This window comes from Plectropomus leopardus, chromosome 17 (genome assembly GCF_026936395.1).
Source record: "Plectropomus leopardus strain MGB_pleo_1.0 chromosome 17, ASM2693639v1, whole genome shotgun sequence".
In the NCBI taxonomy this organism is placed as follows: Eukaryota; Metazoa; Chordata; class Actinopteri; order Perciformes; family Serranidae; genus Plectropomus; species Plectropomus leopardus.
Window position 1 is genome coordinate 14,721,007 of NC_142192.1, and position 25,692 is coordinate 14,746,698.

General features: G+C 39.4%; 1 protein-coding gene and 1 long non-coding RNA gene across 2 annotated transcripts in view; one reads left to right on the top strand and one right to left on the bottom strand.

Annotated features, from left to right (window-relative positions):
* The window catches only part of cdk6 (cyclin dependent kinase 6), a 48,835-nt gene extending 28,576 nt beyond the window's left edge, over positions 1-20,259 (bottom strand). Inside the window, exons 1-3 of the mRNA XM_042506938.2 lie at positions 19,112-20,259; positions 12,781-12,916; positions 4,683-4,850 (exon numbers count right to left, since the gene is read on the bottom strand). Coding sequence (XP_042362872.1) covers positions 4,683-4,850; positions 12,781-12,916; positions 19,112-19,335 — 528 coding nt within the window. The 5' untranslated portion in view covers positions 19,336-20,259. The remainder of the gene's footprint in view (positions 1-4,682; positions 4,851-12,780; positions 12,917-19,111) is intronic.
* On the top strand, positions 19,409-21,740 carry LOC148186623 (uncharacterized). Its single transcript, XR_015779403.1, has 2 exons — positions 19,409-19,526; positions 20,687-21,740. It is a non-coding gene; the product is annotated as an uncharacterized LOC148186623 (long non-coding RNA).
* Positions 21,741-25,692: the final 3,952 nt, after the last annotated feature.

A 25,692-nucleotide genomic window follows, 5' to 3' on the forward strand; every position in this document is an offset into this window, starting at 1 on the left:
ACACGCACACAAACCACATTTTTTGTCAATGACACATTAACAACCCGCTGTGTTGCTAGGTGAGAAAGCAAATTCATCACAAAAAGAGAAGTTCAAGCAATGCTGGTAAATCATCAGCAGAAAGTACGACAGTGCTTCTTGCAGTTAGTGACACAGGGAAAAAAAAAGAGGAGCTGGGGACTCTTTTTGACGACTTTATGCAAATGCTCACTTCAGCCATCTTGTCATTCTAGAAGTGCTAAATGAATCACTTTGAAAGTGAGAGATAAGTGTCTTGTTCGCTTAAGCAACAGCAGTTCTCCAAAGCCCATCTGTCTGCCAGTAACGGCATTAGGTGACTAAATAAGCAACTGCTGTTCTGTGGGGCAAAGGGGAAGATCCTCTTAAACGCTCTGTGTATTTGTGTACATGTGCGCTGCATACAGTGTAGATTATCTGCTTTTATTAGCAAGAGGAAATACTGAATGGATGAGTGGAGATTGTGTGTGTGTTGGACTGATAGGGGGATTCCAGACACGGGAACACACAACTAGAACCAAAGATCGCGTGCTCACTTCGCTCCAGCGCATACGTGCACCAAAACACGCACGGACAAACACACGCACGGACAAACACACGCACGCACGCACGCACGCGCTCGCGCACACACACACACACACACACTCACACACACGCACGCACGCACGCACACACACACACACACACACACACACACACACCCTCCATGTCATTTTTGTGGCCCAATCTGAATAACCAAGAAAGAAAATGAGTGTGTTACACACAGTAAGAGCCTCTGTGTGTGCCTGAGTACTTTCGGGGACTTGATAATCTTCTTTCGTATCTAAAGGTGAATTCCCAGTGAGTATTCTACTCTTTACAAAAGTCTCCCCATGCAGTCATAAATGTAGTATAAAAAAAAGTATAACTTTCACACAAGGACAAGACCTGCAGTGAAAACACGAACACACTGAATATTGTACAACACTATGTAAATTGTATGGTTAGGTACGTCTTTCTCTGAGTGCTAACTTTGTATTATTAATAATTTCAATAGTAAATTATAAAAATAACTGGAGGAAACACTGACAGTTTTATCTGACTCATACAAAACCCCTTCATGCTGAGAAATTACAGTTTAAGGTCTGAACTACAATCACACATTACTCAGAGAGAAAGCTTAGAGGAAAAAAACATTTGAAACTCAGTCACAACCGGCAACAATCTGTCCTGACATGTCTTGCACAGACATTTATCAGTATTTACTAATAACTGGTGCAGGAAAGGAGATTAAGCTTCTGTTAACTTGTTATCAATAACCTCATCGCTATGTTTCAATTAACAGCGATTAAAATTATCAATCAACTCATATTAAAATCTTTAAAACCTCATTGATGAGACTGACAGTATATTACTTTAGAGCCTAAATAATCTTTAAATTATCTGCAATGTGGCTTAGCTTAGTCTCACGACACCTTCGAGACAGGTTTATTCTTCATGAGTAGCACAATATTTGTCTGATAAACATGTTCAAATAGCCCGCAGTGACTACTTTTCCTGATGTTAATTTGGTTTTATTTCTGTCATTTTTAAACCTGTAAAACTCAAATAGACACACACGAAAAAATAAAAAATAAATAATTAGTCATTACTTTTGATCAGTGATAAATCAAAGCGAGTTTGTTGACCGAAAGGGTGTCGGCTGGAGCCTTAGCTTATCGCACGCTTTCTATATGGACATTTTTGTACTGTTCTCTTTAGATTTACACAACGAAAATGAAAGAAAGAAAACAAAATATACGTATATTCTATGTTCTCCTTAGTCCCAAATATTCATATACACACACACTGGCGTTCATAAATTGCTTTTATATTTGTTATCATCTTATTTTAAAATAGTTTTTTAAATCATCAAAGTGTTAAGAAGAACAATACATATACGTCAGCTATAGAGGGGAGGAGCACCTGCTTGTGTCCACAGGCCTGTTCATCTGTGGTTGTGCAGTCAGAATGGCACAGATGCATTTTTCAATCTATTCAGCTGCTGAGAGCAGAATAAAAGTTTGCATTCTTTCCCAAAGTTTGTTTATATTTACCTTAGATGGGCAGATGCTGCACGACTGGATGACCCTAGCTTAAGTTCCCATGAGCGTTGCTAACTTGGCATAATGAAAAAAAAAAAAAGTTTGCAGTTGCATGACTTTACCAACAACACTCATCCTCCTTCCTATCACTCTGGTGCCTCATCAGCAGACTGGGTGAGTACTGTTAACTGTTAACTGATTTTACATGGTATTTTTGTCCGTCTGTTTCAATGCATTCACCTCTGTGTGAGTATATGTCACTATTTACACTTCTAGCTGTTTGACACCTCCACAATAAAACATCACAACTTGTAAATGCTTTGCAAATCGGTGAGAAGGCCTGCGCTAAAATAAATCTTCAATGAAAAAAAAACATATAAAAATGAGTAACGCAAACCTGAAATTCATCTTTGACAAGACTAACATAAAATAAATGGACAATATCCAAACCCAAATGAACCTGAGAGGCCCAGACTGGAGAGGCTGATTAGTGAAGGAGCTAAAAGCTAAAAAGGCTTTAAAGCGTGCATAAATCTGTGTGGATGTGAAGCAGATCAGAAAACACTCCCGCTTATAACAAGGTACTGAGCTACTGGTGCTGGCTACCTTAATCTTAAAAGTCTCATCTCTCACTATTTCGAGCTCATCCAAAGACTCCTTTCAGTCTCCCTCTCTACTTTATCTGGTCATCAGAGTCCAGAGCTCAACAGTTGGACATCAAAGTACCGACAGTGGAAAGGGAGGGGTGTCTGTCTCTCCTCGTCTGTCCCATCCCTGTCTGCAACAGCCACTGAGGGATTCCTGAGACAGACCAGGGGGGCCCTTGGCTCTCACTTTACACAGAGAAACTCTATCATTTGGCCCAGTGCTGCAGAGCTACCCGCTGATGCCCTGTAAGTGCCCGCGACATCACATTAGAAGCTTTTCATCTAAATCTCTGGGGATGGGAGGGTAGTTCAAGGCAGTGTGTGTGTGTGTGTGTGTGTGTGTGTGTGTGTGTGTGTGTGTGTGTGTGTGTGTGTGTGTGTGTGTGTGTGTCCTTGAAAAAACCTTAATGAGAATGACGGCATGAGTGGTGCACAAAAATATTAATTTGCAATGACACAATGTGCAGAAACATGCATGCGTACAGACATGCACACCTGCACTGCGTTGATTGTTGATGTTGCTCCTGAAATGTGTTTTTTTTTCAGTTATATAGTGTAATTGTTTAAAAAAAAGAAGAAATTTATAAATAATGGAGTAACAAATGGAAGCGTGGGGTCTGAGAAAAAAAAAGGATTTCACAAGTTTCATCGGTGAGTTCTAGCTCTCTTACTTGTTTTTGCAGGTACTTTTCTTTGCATGTTGGGGTTTTTTGCTCCATTTTTTGCTGTGTTTACTTTAAAAGAAAAAGCATTACAAGCTTTACAAAACTGGTTAAATATAAAACTAAATGTTTTTTAGTTTTATATGTATACTATGCAGGAATTGTTGCTTACTGTTTGAAAACAATATCTCCAGCAAAAGTGAAAAGTAAATATCAGATTCACTGTCTTTTTTCTTGTGAAGGGTACATTGCATAGGTGAAGTATACTCTCAAAAAATCAATAAACATAAAATGCCAGTTTCAAAAACAATCCAAGGCACACTGCAGGCTTTGAGGAAAAACTAAAATGCCTTTTATTTACATGTCCACATTAACTAAAAAGACAGACGTGTTATAACACGCAGGTCTTCATCAGGGTAACTGTCTGCTGTTGGACTGAAGGAGACTTGCATTTTATATCTATTATATGGAATTCTTCACCCATGCAATTAGCCCTTTACAAGATGGAATTAACACAGTGTACCTGAAGTATCCAAAGAGCACCCGGATATGACCACTACAAAGACCCAGCAGTGCTTCTACTCCTTTGTCCCCAAATCCACTCTCATTTGGTATTACTTGCATTTTTTGTTTTTGATGCGCTTCCTCCGTCGTAGGCGCCTCTTCTATGCGTACTGCTTATGATCGGGCAACTGGTCGCTATGTTTTTATAAAGTCCCAACTTCACCCACATGCTATGCCCAGGAATGTCCCGAAAACAGCAAAATAAGAAAATACACTGCCACACTTTTATTAGAGAGGAATTATTTTGGTATGAGTCCGCATATTATTTTTTAAGGAAAATGTTGAATTATATACCTGTAACTTTTATGAAAGTACCTTATAAGATTGCATGGTTTTCTACTAATAGGGGGTCTATCTTGTACCAAAAGCAGTAGTAAGAGGTACAGTAAGTCATGGAGATTTAGAACACAATAATAAGGACGCAGATATATTACCTAATGCTTAGCATAAGTAAACAGGTACAATAGAGCCTAGCTCTATTTGCATCAGGGATTTTACTACACATGGCATCACAAACCAATACATTAGATCATGTAATGTCCCCTATCCAAGTCTATTCATGTCTATGACCCAGTTAAAATATCCTGTGACCCACTTTTAGATCTCTGTTCACCAGTTGTGAACCTGTGGACTCACAGTGTGTTGGAGTGTTTGTTTTGAGTCACTCTGTTGTAAGGAACTGTTTGATGTGCCCTACTGAGTATAGAAATATGGACAACAGAACTCACCACGGAGGTGAGCGCCATCTGGAAGCTGTAGATGCGGGCTAGACCAAAGTCAGCCAGTTTGATCTGTCCTCCGCTGGTGACCAGGATATTCTGGGGCTTCAGGTCACGGTGAACCACGCGGTGTGAGTGCAGGAAGTCCAGCCCCTGGAGCAGCTGGTACATCATATCCTGTAAGACAACAAAACGGAAAGAACAAAGTGGGGGGGGGGGGATTCTTGTAAACATGACAAGGACACAAAATTGATACAGCGGAGCTGATGATCTAAACTTTACAAGAAGGGAGTCGACAGTTCACTCTAAAAATAAAAAATCATATTTTCCTCTGACCTGTAGTGCTATTAATCAATCTAGATTCCTTTTTTTAAAATATATTTTTGGGCTTTTTCACCTTTATTTTATAGGAAAGTGTATGTGAGAAAGGGGGAGAGAGAGGGGACGATATGTAGCAAAGGGCTGAGACCGGAGTCGAGACTGCGACCGCTGCGGTGAGGACTCAGCCTCTGTACATGGCGTGCCTGCTCTATCCACTAAGCCGCCGATACCCCAATCTAGATTCTTTTGATCTGAGTTGCTGAGTGTTGGAGATTGCGGACTTAGAGATGTCTGCCTTCTATTGAATATAATGGAACTAAATGGCACTCGGCATGTGGGGCTCAGAGTGCCAAAAAAATACTTTTGAAAAACTAAACAGCAATGTCTCTTTCTAAAAATTATGATCTGATTGGTCAAGGTAATCCACACACCTTGTTGGGAGCAGTTTCATGATTTTATTTTTCTACTGAACTACAACCACCAATGTTATCACCACGCAGAAGGAAGCGTGCATCTTCTGCTAGTTCACCTAGCACCACAGGGCGAGCTAATGTTATAGTTCTACCGAGGACACCATTCATTTCTATATCTCGTGCTGTTACAAGCCCCTTGTCCATGAGTAGATGCTTGCGTCCTTCGTCACAGTGGTACCATAGGCGGGTGTAGTTTGGTAGAAAGAAAATAGTTCCTACATAAAACTGCTCAAAACAAGGTAAGTGGATTATCTTGAGTGACTGGGCAATGATTTCTGGAAAGAGACATCACTGTTGAATTTTTTCAAAGTGCAGTGGTTTTAGTTTTTTTGGTGCTTTGAGTGCCGCAAGCTGAGTGCCACCCAGTATACTCGAGAGCAGGCAGACATCTCTACAGCCGAGATCTCAAACACTTCGCAACTTACATAAACAAAGATCTAGATTAATAAATACCACTACAGGTAAGAAGAAGAAAAAGTAGTATTGATTTTTGGATGTACTGTCCCTTTAATAAGTAAAGACTAAAAACAACGTTGATGACATTGAGCTAGCAGCACAGACCACGTTTGCAGTTTGATTAGATTTTTAATATTCTGCTCAGAATAATTGAATTTCAACTCATGAATTTGATTTTAAAAAAGATTAACCTTAATTGTCCTTGTCAAATGTGAAAGGCAGATGGCTTCATGACCCCACACGTCTACAACAACATTTGAATTCATTCCTCTTTCAATCCAGGCAACAAAAGACCTGAATGACAAGACCCTGCAGCGAGAAGTTAAGTATAAAGACTGAGACATTGTGGTACGGAGGGAGTTAACTAGAGGAGGCCTGTGTCTTTTCTTGTCGACTGTGGCAGATGTTTGATAACTGACACACACAAACGCACACACACGATAGAGACAGAGAGAGGCCCTGCTCTGTACAAGCATGGACCTCTGTTTCTCAGCAGCTGTCCTGCTCGAGTTAATTGGCGCTCGTTCTCTTTTTATGCCCAAAAGCTGACCTCAGAAATGGCTAAAGGCACTGCATCCATGACACACTAGCAAAAATAACACAGATGAACTAAGTAAGGAACTAGCTGAGACTTGTTCTTTTCAAACCGAAATACTCTCAAACAGGTCCCGCACCTGTAAACAAATAACAAGTCATTACAAGGGATTGTGGCCGGGTGGTTTTGGCAGAGATATCACGAGTTGTTGTTGATAAAATTAAGTCTAGAAAGAGCTGTTACAGCTTAAGACCAAATAAAATAGTGTTCATGCAGGTAAAAATGTAATCCAATAATCAAGAACTTTTAAATACTTTTTCAAGCACTCATTTCTGTCTTCAAGGGTTAAATTATTTTCTCCACAACCATCTATTGCAAGAAAATTGTGCAAATTACTAAATGGAGCAAAGACATGTCACCAGGTTCTCAACTCTGGTTAATATTGATAAAATTCTGCTTTTTTACTGCCAAATTATGGCTCAAAACTACTGCTAAAGGCTAACACTGCTCCAGTGTGAGTGTTTTGCAGGCTAAACATCCTGGTGCTGACTATTTACTGTAGTTTACCATCAACTTGAACCAATACTGGAAGAGCAAATTGTTGCAACCACAGCTGACTATTTATTTCATTTGCTTCCTAGTTTAAAACAGTTACCTAATACATTTATTTGAATGTCTTTTCAGTCTGTTCTCATCTCAATTAGATTCAAGTACTTTCACAAGGATCAAGTTAAAAACTGTCTGATTTTCAAAGTAGTCAGGACTTAAATTTGTGAGTGTCGAATTGAAGCACCTTGTATGAACCCTGTCCACAATTATTTAGTCTGTTTGAAAATTAGATGAGGTAAAGGAGGCAACATGGAGATGAACCTTTGTAAAGTAAAATGCTCTGATGCTAGTGGTGGTGTGTTGCATCCTTGGTTGTACAATCCCCCACCCCCCACCCCCATCCCTCCAAAACACACACACACTCCCTCCTATACACACACACATGCCCCCTAAGCACACCCCCAAAAGCCTCCGCCAGGACCTCACAAGTGACATGGACCTGAGCCCGCAGCTCTATTCACTGGCCGACCAGCTGGTGAGTGAGTCAAAGGGGTCTGCACACTCAAGCAGAAAACATTAGCAAACGGCGCGGGGCTGGCTGCTGTGCTGGCTGCTGTGCTGGCCATAGAGGAGGAGACAGGACGCCCCACACAATGCTGTGGAGATGGGGAGTGATGTGTGTGTGTGTGTGTGTGTTTGTGTACACACAAACTGGGTGTCCCTCTGGGTGTGTGTTAACATAATATGTGTGCATCTACATTTCCATTTGTTTATGTGCACCTCAGTGTGTAGTACCCATGCACATGTATGTGTGCGTGTGTGTGTGTGTGTGTGTGTGTGTGTGTGTGTGTGTGTGTGTGTGTGTGTGTGTGTGTGCCCTCTGACCAAGGGCAGGCAGGATGCATAAACAGACCTTCCTTTCTACATCTCCATCCAGCCATGACCCAGCGTGGAGGGCAGCAGACAGACAGGGCCATAGGATAGAGGCAGGCAGTTGGTTATTTTGCGTGTGTGTGGGTGTGTGTGCGTGGAGGGGGGCTGACACAATAGCATGCCCCCCCATCAGTTCCTCTCTGCTTTAAATAGCCATTTCATCATGCTTCCTTTCAGCAGCATTTCCTAGTAAACACTAATTATCTCAGAAGTGTGACTCTTGGACAAATACACAAACAATCTTGGCCCCCTTGGCCTCAGTGCCATCTTCTCTGCTGTATCAATTACCCTCACAACACACTGAGTAATGAAAAATATTCCAGCTATGTTCAACAGCATAACTTGCAATTGCCAACAGGGAAATATTAGAAATTATAATAGCCAAGTTAATACCGCCACACAGTTTAAGAGCGTAAGAGGCATAGACAGCAGCGGTGAGGCATCTCCTCCTCTCACACCAAGTTGATTTCAGCAGCAATAAGACTCACAAGAGTTGCTCAACACGTAACTGTCTTCAACTGGCAGCACTTCGACCTTCAGAAACCCCCAAAACTACTTGGCTAAGAGGAAACAAAAATCGCACAAAAAGGCAACAGATCTGACCCTGAAAAAAAAGCAGGAGGACCAGGAAAAAAAAGTAGTCAGCCCTCTGCAAGATGCAGTCAAAACATGGCTTTCTGAGTGCGCCTCCTTTTCTAATGCTAATGCACCAGAGGCAGCCATATTGTTTATTGTAGCTAGGCACAATATGGGACATCTGCCGGTTAGCGTTAGTGTAATTCCCTCCCCATGCTTCATTAACCTCCCCCTTTATGGGCCCAGAGAATGGAGTTGTGGAAGCTTGGACGATGGCGGTGGAGGAGGGTGGGTGAGGCCCAAGCGCTGGCCCGGCTGAGGAGCACTGAGGCTGGGGCAGCCCGGCTCCTTGATGTCCTTCCAGCTCATTTGATTCCTGGAGGAGGACCTCTTTCATCAATGACCATGTGGTGGGTCTTGAGTCTGAGGAAGGCTGAGTGGGTGGTGGAGGGTGGGGGCTGAAATGGACAGGCTGGGGCAGGGTGGGGTGTCTGGTGCTGGGGGTAGATTGGGTTTGAGGAAAGGACAAATGCCTGTTGTTTTTGGTTCAGGGTATTTGGCAGAGAGTTAATGTTTTCTTTGGTTGAGAGCGAAATCTCAAATAGGTAAGTGTTTCATAAGATTGGTTCAGGTATGGTAAATTTGGGATTCATTATCTGGTGTCATCTGGTATAGCCAGGCGCAAATTAAGTTGCTGTGAAGGGGGGCAGTTGGGGGTTACTGTGCAGTGTCCACTGTCCTAGAAATAACAGGGGATGGTGCCTCTGTCATCTCGTCACTCCATCATTGTCCTTTTGTCCCCAGAGGGCTCCAGCTGTATGGATGTTGGGAGAAAGCTAAAGCAGGAGGGGTGCCTTAAGGGGTCAGTATGCTTCAAACAAAACGGAAACCTCCTCCTCAAACTTTTCCACCGTTGGAACTGGCAGGGGGCTGCGGACAACAATTTGTTATCCAAAACTGACAATCTGACAAACAAACCCACTTCGCATAGCGACTAGCCGCCTTTTCAACTACCTTAAGTTTTTTTTTTTATCTTCACACAACTGCTTATTTCTGTTTTTACGATTACAATCAAGTGCAACATGTGAACGCCTTTGAGGAGATTGAGTTTGCACTGTCTCCATTCGAACAATTAATGCGTCTCACCGCTTTGTATGACAGCAAGCTTTTCGTCCTGCCCCCAGAGCAGATCAGCTATAAACACTTTTGCCTTCAGATGGAGAACATCAATGAATTATGGCTGCAACTAATGATTACTAGCCAAGCCAAATTACAATACTGATGAATTCATTATCAAAATTTTTAATTTTCTGTTGATTGAGTAATTGATTCATTTTTTTGTTTAAGCTCCGGAGTCAATTATTGATAGGTTTTGTTTTGTTATTTATTGTTTGTATTGATATGGACCTAAGAGTCTGACATAAAATTGATTGTATTATCAAATCCATTCCTGAATAAACAGTAATTTGGCTACAACTACTAGCACTGTAAATAACTTCTTTAAATCCCATTTCTTTTCTAAATTAATTCTCTTGTATTTAAAAAAATCAGAAACAATGCTGAGGTGACGTGTACGTTTTGGGTTAGAGATATTCATATCCTTACGGACATAAAACAACAAAACAAAGTCCTCACACTTGAGAAATGCCTGGAAATTGACTCAAATGACGAATTAGCTGTCAATTATTAAATAAATTGTCAAGTAATTTGAAAATTGATTAATCAGTTTAAGAAGTTAAAAAAAAAATTTAAAGTCCAATTTTTCTTATTCCAGCTTCTTAAATGTAAATATTTTCTTTACTCTTTTTGACAGTAAACTGCATACCTTTGGGTTGTGGACAAAGCAAAACATTTGAAGACATCATATTGGGCTTTGGAAAACACTGATCAACATGTTTCATCATTTTCGGACAGTTTATACACCAAACAATTATTTGATTCATCAAGGAAAAAAAACAGTGGACAACGAAAACAATCATAAATAGTGGCCCAAAAATGCAACTAATTGATAACCATATTCATGTACAGTAGAAGTACAATAATCAGAGCCTGAGGACATGATCAACGCAATCATCACTGCACTGAGATATCTGTAGCAACTACAGCAGCACAAACTGTATCAGCTTCAGTAAAAACCATGGGAAAGCCTCAGGTGTGATCTACCTGACTCGTCTACGCTTGCACAGCATCCTACCAACATTACAGCTCGACACAAAACTTTCACACATAAACCCAGCCCGGGGTGAAAACCAACGGTTACTCTAGCTTCCACAACTTCTCTGTTTCAAATATGACACTTTAAACTCGGAGGCCCCTCTATCCAAAAATAGAGATAGCAGATTTCTCCAATATTGTACACGATACTTTACAGACCTTGGGGTGAAACGCGATAAAGACAATTTTAAAAAGGTAAGAGTGTGGGAAAGAATAAAATAAAAGAGGGCAGTTACAGAGGAAAGGAGCTGGCTACACATCCATTTCCGACCTTTTGGCAAAGTGTAAATGGACACTCAGTGGATTTATTTAATGGGAGAAATTGATAGTGGTGGTGATTCAGAATTGTTGGTACACAGATTTAACTATTGTGAAGTACAGTTGTTAGCATTAAAATGAGCACTCTTATTTTTTTTTAACACAAAAGAACTGTTTTAAAGTCTAGCTTCTCACACACATTTTTCCTCTGTCTCCATCTGTGATGCAGTGTAAACTTGGAGAGAAAGGGCAGAGTGAAAATAGAGAAGGCAGGGAGCCTCTAATTTGGAGCCCATCTGCCACATGTGCTGCCCTTCAAAATGCTCCGCTACCTCTGATGTTGGAGGGGACTGCACTCTGTCCTCTGCGTCTCTGGCCAAGAAAACTCATTCAGTACCATACGGACACGGCTGTGGTCATGTGGTGTTCAAGCCACAGAGTATTAGCAAATCACTTCATATGTATTTCATTTCTGTAAATACCATTTTGAATTACATTCTTGCATGTTTTTGAAATTTGCCTAGAAATACTAAACCTTTTAAAACTGGGAAAAATAGCTTAATTTCTTTCAGACATGGGAAGTAGGCAATGAGCAACTTAAGAAATGACCACAACTTAGCAAGAAATTAGTAAAAAGTACGAAAAAAATACCTGAAAATTAGCAAAAAGAGAAACCTCTAACACACACAAAAAACATGACAGTAAAAAGCTGACCTGAAAAAACTGCTTATAGATTATAATCATTCTCTAAAATAATTTAAAATATATAATTATGATTATTATAAATCCAGTTTTGTGAATATTTTTCCTTTCCTTTTTTAAAAATGATTATCTTAATCTATTGATTTCTTGCAATTTGAGGGTCAATTCTTGCAAACTTGCTGATTAACATGTTTTCCCATGTTTCTGAAAGGAATCAATACTTGTGAGAAGCATCTGAATGCAGCACAGTAAAAGTGATGTCTATGCAGGTTTCAAAGGGTTAACTATTTATTCCTCACTGATGTTTTTAACAGTGAAGCATAGGAATTTCACTCACAACAAACAGCTCTGCCGTGGATTATTATATTATCACAATATAAAATCACAAGAAAAATAAATCATTACAATTGTAGTAATGCTGTCAGTCAAATTCATCTGTAACTTTGTTTATCGTGCATTTTGTCTCTTTCTTTGGCAAATGAATGACTCTCAAAATACAATCGTCTTGAGCTTGAGAGTACGTCTAAAACTGTCAGAAATTATTCAAAAAGAGCAATAACACTTAATGAATAGTGAATCAGTAGTCTGTTGGTGTTGTGGAAGGGAGACAAAAGAAACACATTTTTGAAGAGGAGCTGGGTTCTTTACATGAAATTATCATGTGTGATTTATTAGCATAATATCAATTTTTCATTTTTTAAATATCTAAGTTAATATCAATAGCAATAACCCTTGTTTGACGTTACAAACACGCCAGAAAACTAGGTTAGGAAACAGTAGAAAGCAGCATGGATGTCAGTGAAACTGCTTTTGACTTGGTGTCGGATTGATGTTCAAGTACTGCTTGAATGGATACGGGAAAAAATTTTGGCAGCACCTTAAAGCACCGCTCCAGAAAAGGTGTAAAAATTAGCGCGTCCACTCAAGTGTCATACTCTCAACGCTGCCTATCAGAGTCTAGCAGATCTGGAGCCATTAAATCCGAGTGACTACTTCAGAGTCAACTGGTCAATTGTTGTTGCCTTTTTTTTGCTTGTTTTGTTTTTTGTCAAGGGAGAAAGGGACTTAAGATAACAATGGTGATGGTTACCTTGATGGTCTCAGGTGGTACTCCAGGGTCAGGGGCCTTTTCCAGGTAGGTGGTCAGGTCCTGATCCACATGCTCAAAGACCAGAGTGAGTTTGGTTTCTCGGTCAGTCCGAGAGACTGTACACACATCAAACAACCTAGAAGCAAGAGGAACAGGTGGAGGAGATCAATACAATTGATTTAATGGAGTCCAGTCTGCTTAGCATGCTGCAACAAAGCTCCTGACTCCCACTTATAAGACCAAATATCTTTTTTTTCGTCATGTTGGCACGGTTTACATGAATCTATTATTTCAATCCTTCCCCGTGTCCTTGAAAACTAACACTTAGCTGAGATTTCAGACTGTCATGGCAGGAGCACTATTGAATGAATCTGGTCAAGGCAAATCATTGCATTGACTTTTTAATACCATTTTTATGGAGACAACATTTTTGGTTCCACTGTACAAGATTTTAAATGCACTCTATATAGCATACAATTTACACATGGACACTCATATATTATACTGAAGTATATAGAGTGCACTTAATGGCAAGTCAGTTCTTTCATACACAGCAAAAAAGACATGTCAAACAGGTGTAACTGATGACATTAATAATAACTTGTGACTAACTGGAACATCTTAATGTAATGGAGCCTTCATTAATGTTGTTGGCTATGCCTGTGTATTTCCTGCTAAGTTCAAATGTCTGCACAAGATAGCAGTCTTATGATGCAGCTAAAACAAGACATAAAGGACGCACCATCTCACTTTTTTCTTTTCATGGAAAATTTTCAAATAAATGCTCAACAGCTATGAGGTAAACAAATCTGCTCTGTGGTCAGTCAGGAAAGCACCATCCATTCTGGCACTTTAAATCTTAGGCCAAGAACCTCAATCTAAACTTTCTGCGCCTGGTTTTGTATAAAAACTTTTGAGATAAAATGAAGATGCCTGGAGAGCAGAAATATTATGTGCTGCAGGACACCAACATAATGTTGCGTCGGGTTACTCTGAAAAACTACTTCTACGCAAAGCTTTTTAAGATCAACTCCCAAACACCAGCGCTTAAGGCTGGGTTTCACTTAGCAACAAACTAAGGCCAAGAATCCAGATTATGTCGGCAGACCTGCCAAAGCAGGCTTTGGTGAAAAGCTGAAAAAAGCTATCCAGTATGTCCTCTTCAAAGAGCAGGGGACCACAAGCAGCATTCCTCAACCAGCACTATGACAACTCCTGATGCTCTATGGGAAGTCAAGCGGACCCGGTCTGTAGCCGCAGAGGCAGCATGTTTCATCACAACAACACAGGAGACAACGTGAGCCGTGATGGATCTCCATCAGACACGTTATGTAGGGTTACTGTAATTACATTATCTTAAAAATATGTGGTTATTACCTTTAAGTGAATGTGAGCCGATGAAGTGGCTAATGTGTTTTGTAAAGTAAGTTTAAATTTGTAGGCTACAGAACACAAGAGATGATTTTACTTTGACTAGATTTTCATCTACAATCATATACTGACCTAATGAAACAATTAGTGATACAACTTGCTCATTAATTTAAATGACAGTAACCAAATAAGTGTTCTTTAAAGCTTTCAAGTCATGTTACAACCACTGGATACCAACTTCAAACATGAATGAGATCAGAGTAAATACTGACACCTCAGAGAACAAATTCATAGTGATCATACTCAGTGTCATGTCAATATTTTGATATTATTTTCAGAGCATGTGCTGCTATAATTCAAACTGGCTAATCTACATAAGCCGTTTAAAATCGAGGCATGGGAAGAAATGACTAAATCTCTCCGGAAACGCTTTCATTCCTATCCAACGAGGCATCGTGCGTCCTTGCCAACACTCTTGTAATCAGCGTACTTGGAAACGCTGCAGTCAGTGCAGTGAGTGAGAGGCGATTCATTCAAGGTATTAGTACTGTGCATGATGTCACAGAATAGACGGCACCCTCCTCTCCAAGCGCTGGGGTTAAACGCCCCTCACAGCTCGATTGTTGCGCTACAATGGGGGCTCTCAGCAGACACTGAACATATGGAATGAATAATGGGCCTCATTACAAACATCCAGGGGTTGCCTGGAGTCACACAGAAGGTCCACAATGCACCCTTCCTGGCCTGAGCTGCTTTGCTATGCTGGTTGGCTAAACTGAAGGATGGTGAAGTTCCTGAAGAGCCGATGGTTTGCATTCTTGAACTGATTTATTGCAACAAATGCTACTGAGTATTATTTAAACTCATGCTTTCACAGTGTTGCACAAAGTGTGTTCGACCACGATATAAAACTGAGCTTAGAAAACTTCATAACCTCTGACGTACTTGTCTTCAAGTGAGACCAAAGCCCATTGTGATCCCATTAAGAGAAAACCATAACCATTATCCTCTATTATTCATTTATACGCAGGGGAATTATTGTTAGAGGCACAAGGGCACTAACCATGCTTCTGAAAACGTCCATTTAGAGCTTCCCCTTCAATCCCAAAGCACACAATATTCCATAATAAAAAAACACGTACCAAGGTCAGACTTTGGCTGTGCCAACATATGACGCAGTATGTGACTACTGACCTGAGTGAACAATTCATTACAAAACTGAAAGAAAATGGCCCCTGTGTGCAGAGCAGAGAGGACTACTGACTGGGCTGTCTTTAAAATGGCTATAGTCACTAAATCCAGTCTGACTTACAGTAACTCAGCTGTCAGTGTCTTACTTAAGGGCGTTTTGACAGCATTGATCAGTGCTGATGATCACACACTAACACTGAATATCTAAAATATTCATGTATAAATATATATATATATATATATATATATATATATATATATATATATATATATATATATATATATATATATATATATATATATATATATATATATATATATAAAAAACTGTGCAAACGTCTTAGGCCACTTTGAACTTTATTCTAGCAAGGTTATAATGACCATACAACCAGTAAACAGAATCAAAAATGCAATTATTTCAGAATAAAACAACCTCATCAGGCTGAAATTGTAAATATTTACTGTGACCTCCATTTCCACCTAGCATGTCTTGAACTCTCTTAGGCAACATGAGCTGTGTATTTACACCAGGTAGCACTCAAGACATGTCCAAAGCTCAATATTGATTGTTTGAGCTACCTTTTGTTATGGTTGTACGATTCCATGTTTCACACTAAATATTGTTGGGGGGAGCGGGGGTTAACTGTGCAGCATTAATTGATACTCATCTGTCCTGTCACAGTTTTCTTTAGTGAGACTGGCTCCCTAAAATACCAATCTATTTGCTAGTTTATATTTTATATAAACAGCCGGTCTCGTTGCTAGAACACATCTCCCCAGGCCACAATATATATTTTAGTGCAATAAGCATCGGTGCAATCTACCTCTGCCATTATCTCTTATTTGCTCTTTTTTCATATTTGCACTATTTTACCACTGAGTGTGGTATGTATTATATGGAGAATGGGTTACTTTGGGTGCAATATGTGTGCTGTATTTTACCCGCCTGTGTCTTGTTTAATCATGTATTTGAACTGCACTGATCAGGAGTGCCACTCCAGATTTCACTGTATCCTGTACAATGACAATAACGCTTTCTATACCTCTATCTATCTTTCTTTACCTCTATACATCATGATCTCTTTTGCAAGCATTATGCATTAAAAGTACGCATTTAAGAAAGCGCATACCATATTTCACATTCATTCTGCAATCCAGAGCCCTTTCTTGTGGTGGAAAGCCACGAGTTTGTAAGGATGTCTCATCTTTTTGGCAGAGATGACTTATTTCTAAAGCTGAGCGGGGATACATTTCTTTAGAGGAAAGCGTATAAGGCGGATCAATGCCATTGGAGCCAATAAATAATGATGATCTCCAGGTGCATCATACAAAACAGGACACCAACAACATAGACAACAATGACAGTGGAGAAAGTTATGATGTGACAGGTGTGCATCTACTGCCTGCTAACAGTGGCAGCACGTGGCAAATTGTTATGCAACCAATATTTTCACGTTGTCAGCAGAAAACAGTTAAAGAAGAGGACCTGCGCTGCAAAAACAGTGGACGAGTATGAGTGTAACTTAAAGGTCATATGAGGCAGCATGGTTGCCATCAGAGACCATTGAAAAGGAAGTAGCGTGTGTCTTTCTCTCAAACACTGACAGTGGTGGAGAAAAACTAAGTGCATTTACTCATGTACTGCACTTAAGTACAGTTTTTTGAGTATCTGTACTTTACTTGGGTATACTTTGGGGGGAAACGTATTACTTTCGCACCACTGCATCTGAAAGACAAATATTGTTCTTTGACTCCGCTACATTTCTGCGAAGACTATTGTTACTCGTTACAATTGCTTTGAGGTCAGCAGTGGATTTTTTTTCCTTTCTTTTCTAAAGTGCAAAGTGTACATAAACTATGACCATGCAGTTCTGCATGTGGTTTGTTTGTTTTGGTGGTGTTCCCGTACCTCTACCTCGCACAAGCACTACTCTGATTGGGCAGCTCGTCAGTAGAGACAGTTAGAGAGGAGGAGAGGTAAACAGAGACAAACAAGAACTGCAGTTTCTTTTCTGTCATTTTTTTTTTTTTTGGTTTTTGTTTGGTTTTGTGTTTTTTGTTGTGTTTTGGTCAACTAAAACACAGTCTTAAATCAACCATTGATTCTTATGTAAGCATACTGTCAGAGCTGTGTCAAAATACTGTGCGACGGTTGGGTGGGGGGAGGTGTTAAATATATAAAAGTGACAATGGTGGTCCTTTTGTGCATTTGTGTTTCTGAGGACGTTTCTACAGGATGTGAACAGTATTCAATAAGCTTTCCAATCTGCAGGCTCTACAAGCAAGTAGAGGTTGTTTTAAAGTCGTTAGGTTCTGTAAGTGTTTTGTGACGATACACAACAGTGTGTTGAGATTTTTCTCAGGTACTTACTTTAAGTGAAAAGTGATACCTTTTCAACTTTTTGAAGCGCCACTGTGGCAAATACTAGGAGGATCGCTTTCAGGTTTCCTCAGAGCTTAGCAACTATCCACAGACAAGTGATAAACAATAAACATCATCGATATACGCAACACTGAAGTGAGAAGTAAGAACATGTTCCCTGATGAGGTGAAGTGATATGGTAATAATTTTAGATAGTTCCATTTTATTTGTTTTAAAACTAAAGTAACCTTGCATTACTTGATTTTTTACCGTTGCTATGGCCTCCGTTCGTCCTGAGTCACCTACATTCAGTTGCTTCAAGAAATAAAAAAATCCAGCCAAAATATATGTTTGAATTGCAGGGTAACGGTTATATATGCAAGATTGTTGCAAGATTTTAGCTATGTGGCAGCTTTTCACCAAACTATACCAACATTTAAAGCATATATTATAATAATTTCTCAGATAATCTGGCGTTCATTTCATATTCCCTACAGTGACATCACAAACAGATCGGCCTATGAATCCATCGATCCATTATAGGGGTGATCACACTTAATCTATTAATCATTAATAATTTAATCGAAAATGGGAAATTGCTTAATCGATAGACTATGAAATGCTGTCAAAACATATGCAATATGTTGCTGTGAGCTTTGACTGAGGATAAAACGCATTTGGTGTGGTTTGAAATAAGCAAAGCTTTTATGTTTCGACAAATAACAATCAAACAGTTGGTCGTTAACTTTACACATTAATCCATTTAGAAAAGTGCTCACACTTTGCAATTCTAATCTACTACTCGTGTGGACAATAGTGTCCGCTGCAAAATTGCTCATTCACTGCAAAACTACTCCTTTACTGCAGAAAGCTAGTGCAGAACCTGGGAAAACAAGAAGCACAGTTCTCTTCCGGCTGTGTGCAATGGTTGAAGCACTTCCTTTTGTGCCGTAAATCAATCCTCCATTTTTCACGCGAGATCATACACGGAGGCCAGCGGAATTGCGCAGGCTGATAGCAAACCAATTTTACTACAGTTTATTTGGTTGTTCTTTTGTGCAACATTAAATTCTGAATTAAATGTTGCACAACAGAAGCAACAAAAGTTATATCTGAAGGCTTTATGTATTTTCATAAGCAAGTAGGCCTACTCCTGCACTTTAACTCAAGCAGTAATGTAACTCAGCAACTTTCACTAGTACTGGAGTAATATTTTACAAGGAGCATCTATACTTTGACTTCAGTAAAATAGTTGTATACTTTGCCCACCAATTAAAGAAAAACACAGACACAAAGAGAGCGAGAGAGAGAGAGAGAGAGAGAGAGAGAGAGAGAGACAAAGAGACAAAGAGACAGACAGACAGACAGACAGACACAGACAGAGCACCCACCTGTCCCCTCACTTACCTGACAACATTGGGGTGCTCAAAAGCTTCAAGCTGCCTCAGTACCGCCACCTCCCGGATGGTGGAGAGAGGCATCCCCTCTTCCTCCGTCTGGACACGAACTCTTTTTAGGGCTACAAAGCGTCCCCCGTTCTTCAAATCTCTCGCTTTGTACACTTTTCCATAAGCGCCTTCTCCAATCTCGGCCACAGGTTCATATTGAGTACCAGTACTTTCTTTGTCCATTTTTGCAGATTTTTTTTCTCCTCTCTTGTTGAAAATATTGCGGGGAATCCCGGCGAGGGTGACGAGCCAGAGAGTTTTCTCACAAAGGCATATTCACAGAAAAAAGTTGGCACATGCAATGCCTAGATGACAGGGAGACACAGATGGAGGAAGACACCATCTTTGTCAGATTTGGTCAAACTGTGCTCCAGGTAGGCAATAACAGGACTGTCATCATGTTTTATTCCGACTATCAACACAAGAGCCCCGTTGCGTCCCAACTTCCACTCCTCCTCCTATTACGCATAACAACTCATGTCCTCCTACCACTAACACAATGTAAAATAATTCAAATTAGCCTCATTTTAAAGTAGGTTTGCACCAGATAAACAGCCTCGCGCACTCACAGATTCACCCCACATGCAGTGCTGTTGAAGTTATGCGCATGTGGGCTGTCTCACTCTGTTAAAGGAAATTAAACATTTAAAGAGAACACGCAAAAAAGAAAGCACAAACCGTAAACAGCGAGCTGTTTAAAGTTAGCAAAATAACATGGCAATTCCTCTCGTGTCCCGTTTTATCAAAGTTTGTTTGAGGCGACACAAACTTGGCGAGCACGTGGCTGTCTACTGATTGCATTGTCTGAACTTCCTACAGCAACAGTCCATTTAAAACCCCATAAAACTCAACGTTCACACCCGAAATCGTTATAAATGTATACAATAGTGCAGTGGCAGAGTTTTAAAGGTGTTTTTATTAGCTTGGATAGCTTCCCCGAATTTTTTCTAATTTAATTGTGCGTGCACCCAAATAGACTAATTTAAATTCTAGCAAGTTCGGGAGTTGCTCTTTTGCGTTTTTAAAATGATATTGGACTGCAAAGCAACATTTCTAGCCTCTTAAATACAATTTTTGGCACACAATTATGGACAAATATCCCCTCTTTTCAGTGTTTACCTTGGTTTGTGTTGTCAATAAAATGTCGTAACGTCGGCATGTCCGATAAAATGTTGAGGAGGCATCGGATAAAATGTCCTGCAATCATCCCTGTCCACTGTCCTCCATGCGGGGGCCACACAGGTAGTTGGACGGTGCAAGCTCTAATCCCCCATCCCTCAGACTGCACCAGCCCAGCAGAGACACTCAAACAAGGGAGGAGGAGAAGGAGGAGGTGGTGGTGGAGGGCTGTACGAAAACTCACACATACACTCTCACTGCAACTTTGTGTGTGGGGGGTGGTGGAGGAGGGGTGTAAGATTGGGGGGTCATAGGACAAAGGCAAACGCGTGATACAGCCCTCCAAAAACCACGCTCCTCTTTGGATTTTCTCCTTTCTTTCTTCTTCTTTTTTCTTCCATATATCCCCGGATAGGCCCATGCAAACTGGAGCCCCGCTCTCCTGTGTGAGCTCCGTCTCTGCCTGGCTTTCCCACGCCGGCTGAATGTGGCCTGACCCCCTTCAGAGAGGTTTGACACGGAGCGGGGACATTTCCGCATTCCTCCCCGACTACAAAGGCACACCGCCTCCTTTTTGCTCTCCCTCGGCCTCCTCGGTGCTTTACCATTCATAGTCCTCTCCGCGGGTTTTGTCTCCTGTGTCAAAACCGGGAGCACCACGGGGATCGGAGAGGGGAGAGAGGCGGTTTATTGGATGGACGGCCACACTATCTATCTCCCTCAAGCCCATTGAGGAGCTCCTGCGGGCAACAATGCGCCAGCGGGGATGCAATGTGACAAGCTCGCCCTAGATGGTCCTGAAGGGTCAGGTTCAAGGCCCCGGTGGCTTGATCTGTGGCAGGGGGACTCCTCTGCTCCGGTGGTCGTCTGCAGGGCTCAGCGCCCAAGGACAGGAAAGGCAAGAAAACCAGAAGTGATTTTTTTTTTTAAATTTTATTTCGAAAATATGGGGAATTTGCAAAGGATCATCCACGTCTTCATTTTCTTCACAGGGTATATCTTTGATTAATTTCACAGCAAAAGTCAATTTACAACATGTATGTCGAGTAGGAATAATGATTGTTATTATTATAATTTGTTTAATATTAAAAAAAGATTCCTCAAAAAGAAATCATAGGCCTACTTTTTTTAAAATTGAAAATCAATTCATATAGGCCAGAAACTGAGTAGATTACCAATAAAACAACATAAAACTTTTGGTGTTACTTTTATAACTTGTTATGATTCTCTGCTACATTTCTATGAAGAAAATATGTTGTTAAGAAACATCATTTAGAAAATGTGTGTGTCTAAACACAGAGAAAACCTACCTCAGGTAAAATGGGACAGCTGGTAAGGTAAAATGGTGCACTCATGTTTTTGTTTTGTTTTGTTTTTTAATTATGAAACAAATGAACATTTCACTCATTAATTCATTAAATCATAGTGTAACCTGTGACAATTCATTAAAACAGTTTGTCCAGCTTTTCTGCCATGCTTTCCCTGTTCTTGTGTTGCTGTTTTCATGGTGCCATCGTGTCCACAATGGACATGCGCGTGTGTTTAAGTTATTATGGACTATTGTGGCTGACATGGAATCACTGCATCATATTTAATAATAAATGATAAAAATACTAAAAATGTCTGATATGTGACAGGGTGGTACACAATAAGGAACAATTTCAAGGCATCTGGTAGCTTAAAAACATGTTGGTTTTACTTTAGAGAAATGTATTATATATTAAGTATCATCTTAAAACCCTTTCCTATATAAAGTAAAGTGTTGTAAAAATATTTTGTCTATAAGTCAGTCAACACCTTACAACCATTTTTTTGTTGTTATACCCTTGTTGTTTTAGCTGCAGGACTGATATTCCCAGCATGAGAAAACCAACATGCCTCATGGCTTTCCTGGTAAGTTATGGGACCAGCCATTTTTTGACTCTTTGCTCTGCCCCTAGTTATCTTAAACCAATAAAAAATAATTGTTTAATGTAAAGTACATTTGTAGAAAACGCTCTAGAAAATGTTTGGTGACGGGTTGATAATTTTTAAAGGGCCCAAGATGTTAAACCTTATTTGTCCGATTTCACCTGATTAATTTATTATTTAGCTATTTGCCTGTCTTTAAACCCACAGGCCTACTAATAATAATTAATTATTATTATTATTATTTATCTAATATTAAAACGAAATTACTCAAAAAGAAATGTTAATTTTCCGATTGAAATGTATACAATTTATATAGGCTGCAACTTAACCGTTAAACACCTGGATCAACATCAGTTTTCTTGTGCCTCATTCAGATGCCTGTCACTACCATATAAGCCTCTGAAACCTGAGAAATTGGTTTGATTTCTTTCAGGAACACAATGTGCAACATTAGCAAGATGTGTCCCACATACTGCAAAAAAAAATAATGGGAAAAAAATGTCCAGAAATCTATATTTATAATCTTAATTATGTATTAAAAATTATGTTACAGAATATATATATACTTTAGTTTTCTGCTTTAATATATTTCTTGTAACATGTTTCATATTGCTGTGTTTTATTTAGTTAGTTTATTTTTATGTTAATAGCTGTATTTGTATTTGCAGTTCTAATGTTGCATATTATATTAGGTGTCATTTATAATTGCAATAATTTTATTTAAAGAGCACTTTTAAAGCCAAATGCACAAAGTGCTTGAAAATACAAAGCAAAGGCAATAGTAATGTAACCTGTGCATGTGCAGATATTTTGAAACAATGTGCTCTTTCTGAGAATTATTCAATCTCTGACATTAAGTTTTTATTTCACTTGTTCTCTCTCTTTAATGCTGGACACGGTTTAGACATGACAAGACTTGATGTCAGATTATCCCAATGAATAGCCAATTACAGGCGTGTAAGCGGGCTCCATTATCATAGCTTCAGTGGAAGGCTGTATTAGAGACACACAGAAGATCAGAGGAAAGACATTCCCTCAGTGCTTTTATTTACATGCAAACTTGTCTTGCTTGTAGAATCTACTGATTTTCACTGAAAAGGTGAAGATTGGGAGAGATAATGACATGGAAGTATGTATGTCAATCGGTCCTGCACAACTTTAGGGGCAACCCCACATTTAATGCATTTGCATCACAAAACACACAATGCGGACAATGTTTCCCAGACCAATTACTGTAAATGTGGGCATTTACATTTTTTCATCATCATTGTTCATGTGAAATCAGCTCTGAGAGCCATCGCCCAGATTGAATCCATTAGCATATGTACTTCTTATCAGGCAGGAGAACAAACCAATTAGACCTGTTGTATGCAGTATAAAGATGAGACACACACCTCAAAAACACACACACACACACACACACACATTCTGAAACAGTCATTGATTAGTCAATATCTGACACACAAACTTTTTAAAAAGTTTCTACAGTCTTTATTTGTCATGTGTTTACCTTGACAGGACTTATGGTGTGGAGTCATTTTAGAAAAGTTAAAGGAACATGATGGTCCAATTAAGAACATCCTGTTCTGGGAACAATAATGTCAGCAAATATTTTAATGTTTAATCTTGAGGGGTTTTTTTTGTTTTTTGTTCTTGTTGTTTTGAGGTGCTCAAGTTGCAGTATGATCAGTAATACTATGTAGTGACAATTCAAAAGATTAAAGAATTTCTAAACACTTTTTTTTCTCCTTGTGGTATCATTTTAGTAGACTTAAATAATCTCTTACCGAATTAACCATTTAAACAGTTATTATATAACACCTTATTTAGTAACAAGAAGGAGTCACGGTAAGAGGGGCAAAAGCAGCAACCTGCTTGTCTTGATTTTTGGACACAAACACTTGCTTAAGATGTGCATATATGGATTTCTTGACTGACAGCACATTTAGCAGTGTTACTCAATCAGGGCATTTCTAATTTTGCTGCAGAATTGTCATGTTTCCGTTGTTTAATATTAGGTTTTGAAACAGACATGCATGACGACATGCATGTTGATCAGTGGTGGAAGAAGTACTCAGATCCTTCAGTAAACATAATGAAAAAATGTAGAAAATACTTCATTACAAAGAAAAGTTATGCATTCAAATAAAGTAAAGATTTATCATAAACAAAATGCACCTAGAGTATCGAAAGTAAAAAGAAAAAAAAGCATTCTGCAGTAAACAAGAAAAGTTCCTGAGCTTTACAAATGTAAAGGATTATTAGGTTGGTGCTAGTTTCTTACAACAGATGTTTTAATCTCAATGTCACTTATAGACAGACTTAATTTAGACTTAACCTTATCCTCAGTTTCGTTTAATGCAGTTGTTTCCAAAGTAAGGGTCAAATGCCCTTTACAGGGGTCAGAAGATAAATCTGGGTTGTCCTGAGATAATGCCTACATCAGTCTCAATATTGTTCCTCTCTAATCTTTGCTATTTTGTGAAAGACTGGATAATTGTATCTCTTTCACTCTAGAGTCGTTATCTAAAGTATCTGGTAAGTTTTTTGTGTAAGGGTCGCAAGTCCCATAAGGCTGGGGACCACTGGTTTCATTTTTAATAATGTGTTTTAAAAAATTAGGAAATGTTTTAGTGTAAAATATATTCTCAAAAGTAACAAGTAACAAAAAGTTTTTAGATAAATGTGGCAGAGTAAAACAAAGTGCAGTGTTTCCCTCTAAAATGTAGTATTAAGTAGTATAAAATAAAAATATTAAGGTAAATTTAACATACCTAAAAGAAATTTGCTTGTTTAGAGTAAATGTAGTTACTTTCTAAAACTGGTCTTGATGGTAGGTAACTAGCAAACCAGTGACAATTTAAACGTGTCTTGTGGTAACTCTTTGTCAAAACTTTTCACATTCTCATATGATACTTTGGAATCACAACACAAGTTGCTGCCAAATTCCAAAACTGGCATTTCAGCTCAGTATTCCTGAGAATCTGCCACTGGCGCCCATAGTGTGAAGCATAACACAGCCACTCCTTGACATTTAACTGTGAAATGACACTAAAAAGGCGGCCTGACTGTCTTTTCTCAGTCAACATGTTCAGTTCATCTACAGTGGTCAAATGTTTGTCTGACAGGTTGTCGAGACAGCTCCTCAGGTATGTACTATACAGGTCCGGTAATGAGCTCTTTCTGCAAACTTGAATGTTGCTGAGATAAGACAGTGCCAGGTGTTTGGGGCGGAACTGCTCATTCTTCAGGTTCAAGTTAATCCAGATAAGGAATCAAACATCAGGGTAAAGGAAAAAAAAAACATTTTAATTGTGAAGACAGTACTTCCTTTCTTGGGTGTCTTATTTGTCTCGCAGAGTTTGGTTGAAGTCTGGTGATCGAAGGCGCATCCATTTTTGCTCAGGTGTCAAAGGGTTAATGGAAAAATATTGATTAGCGCAGCTTTCATTTTTCACTCAACAAAAACAAACTAGCTCCCAATGCTGATCAGTTTCAGGGTATAAGAGT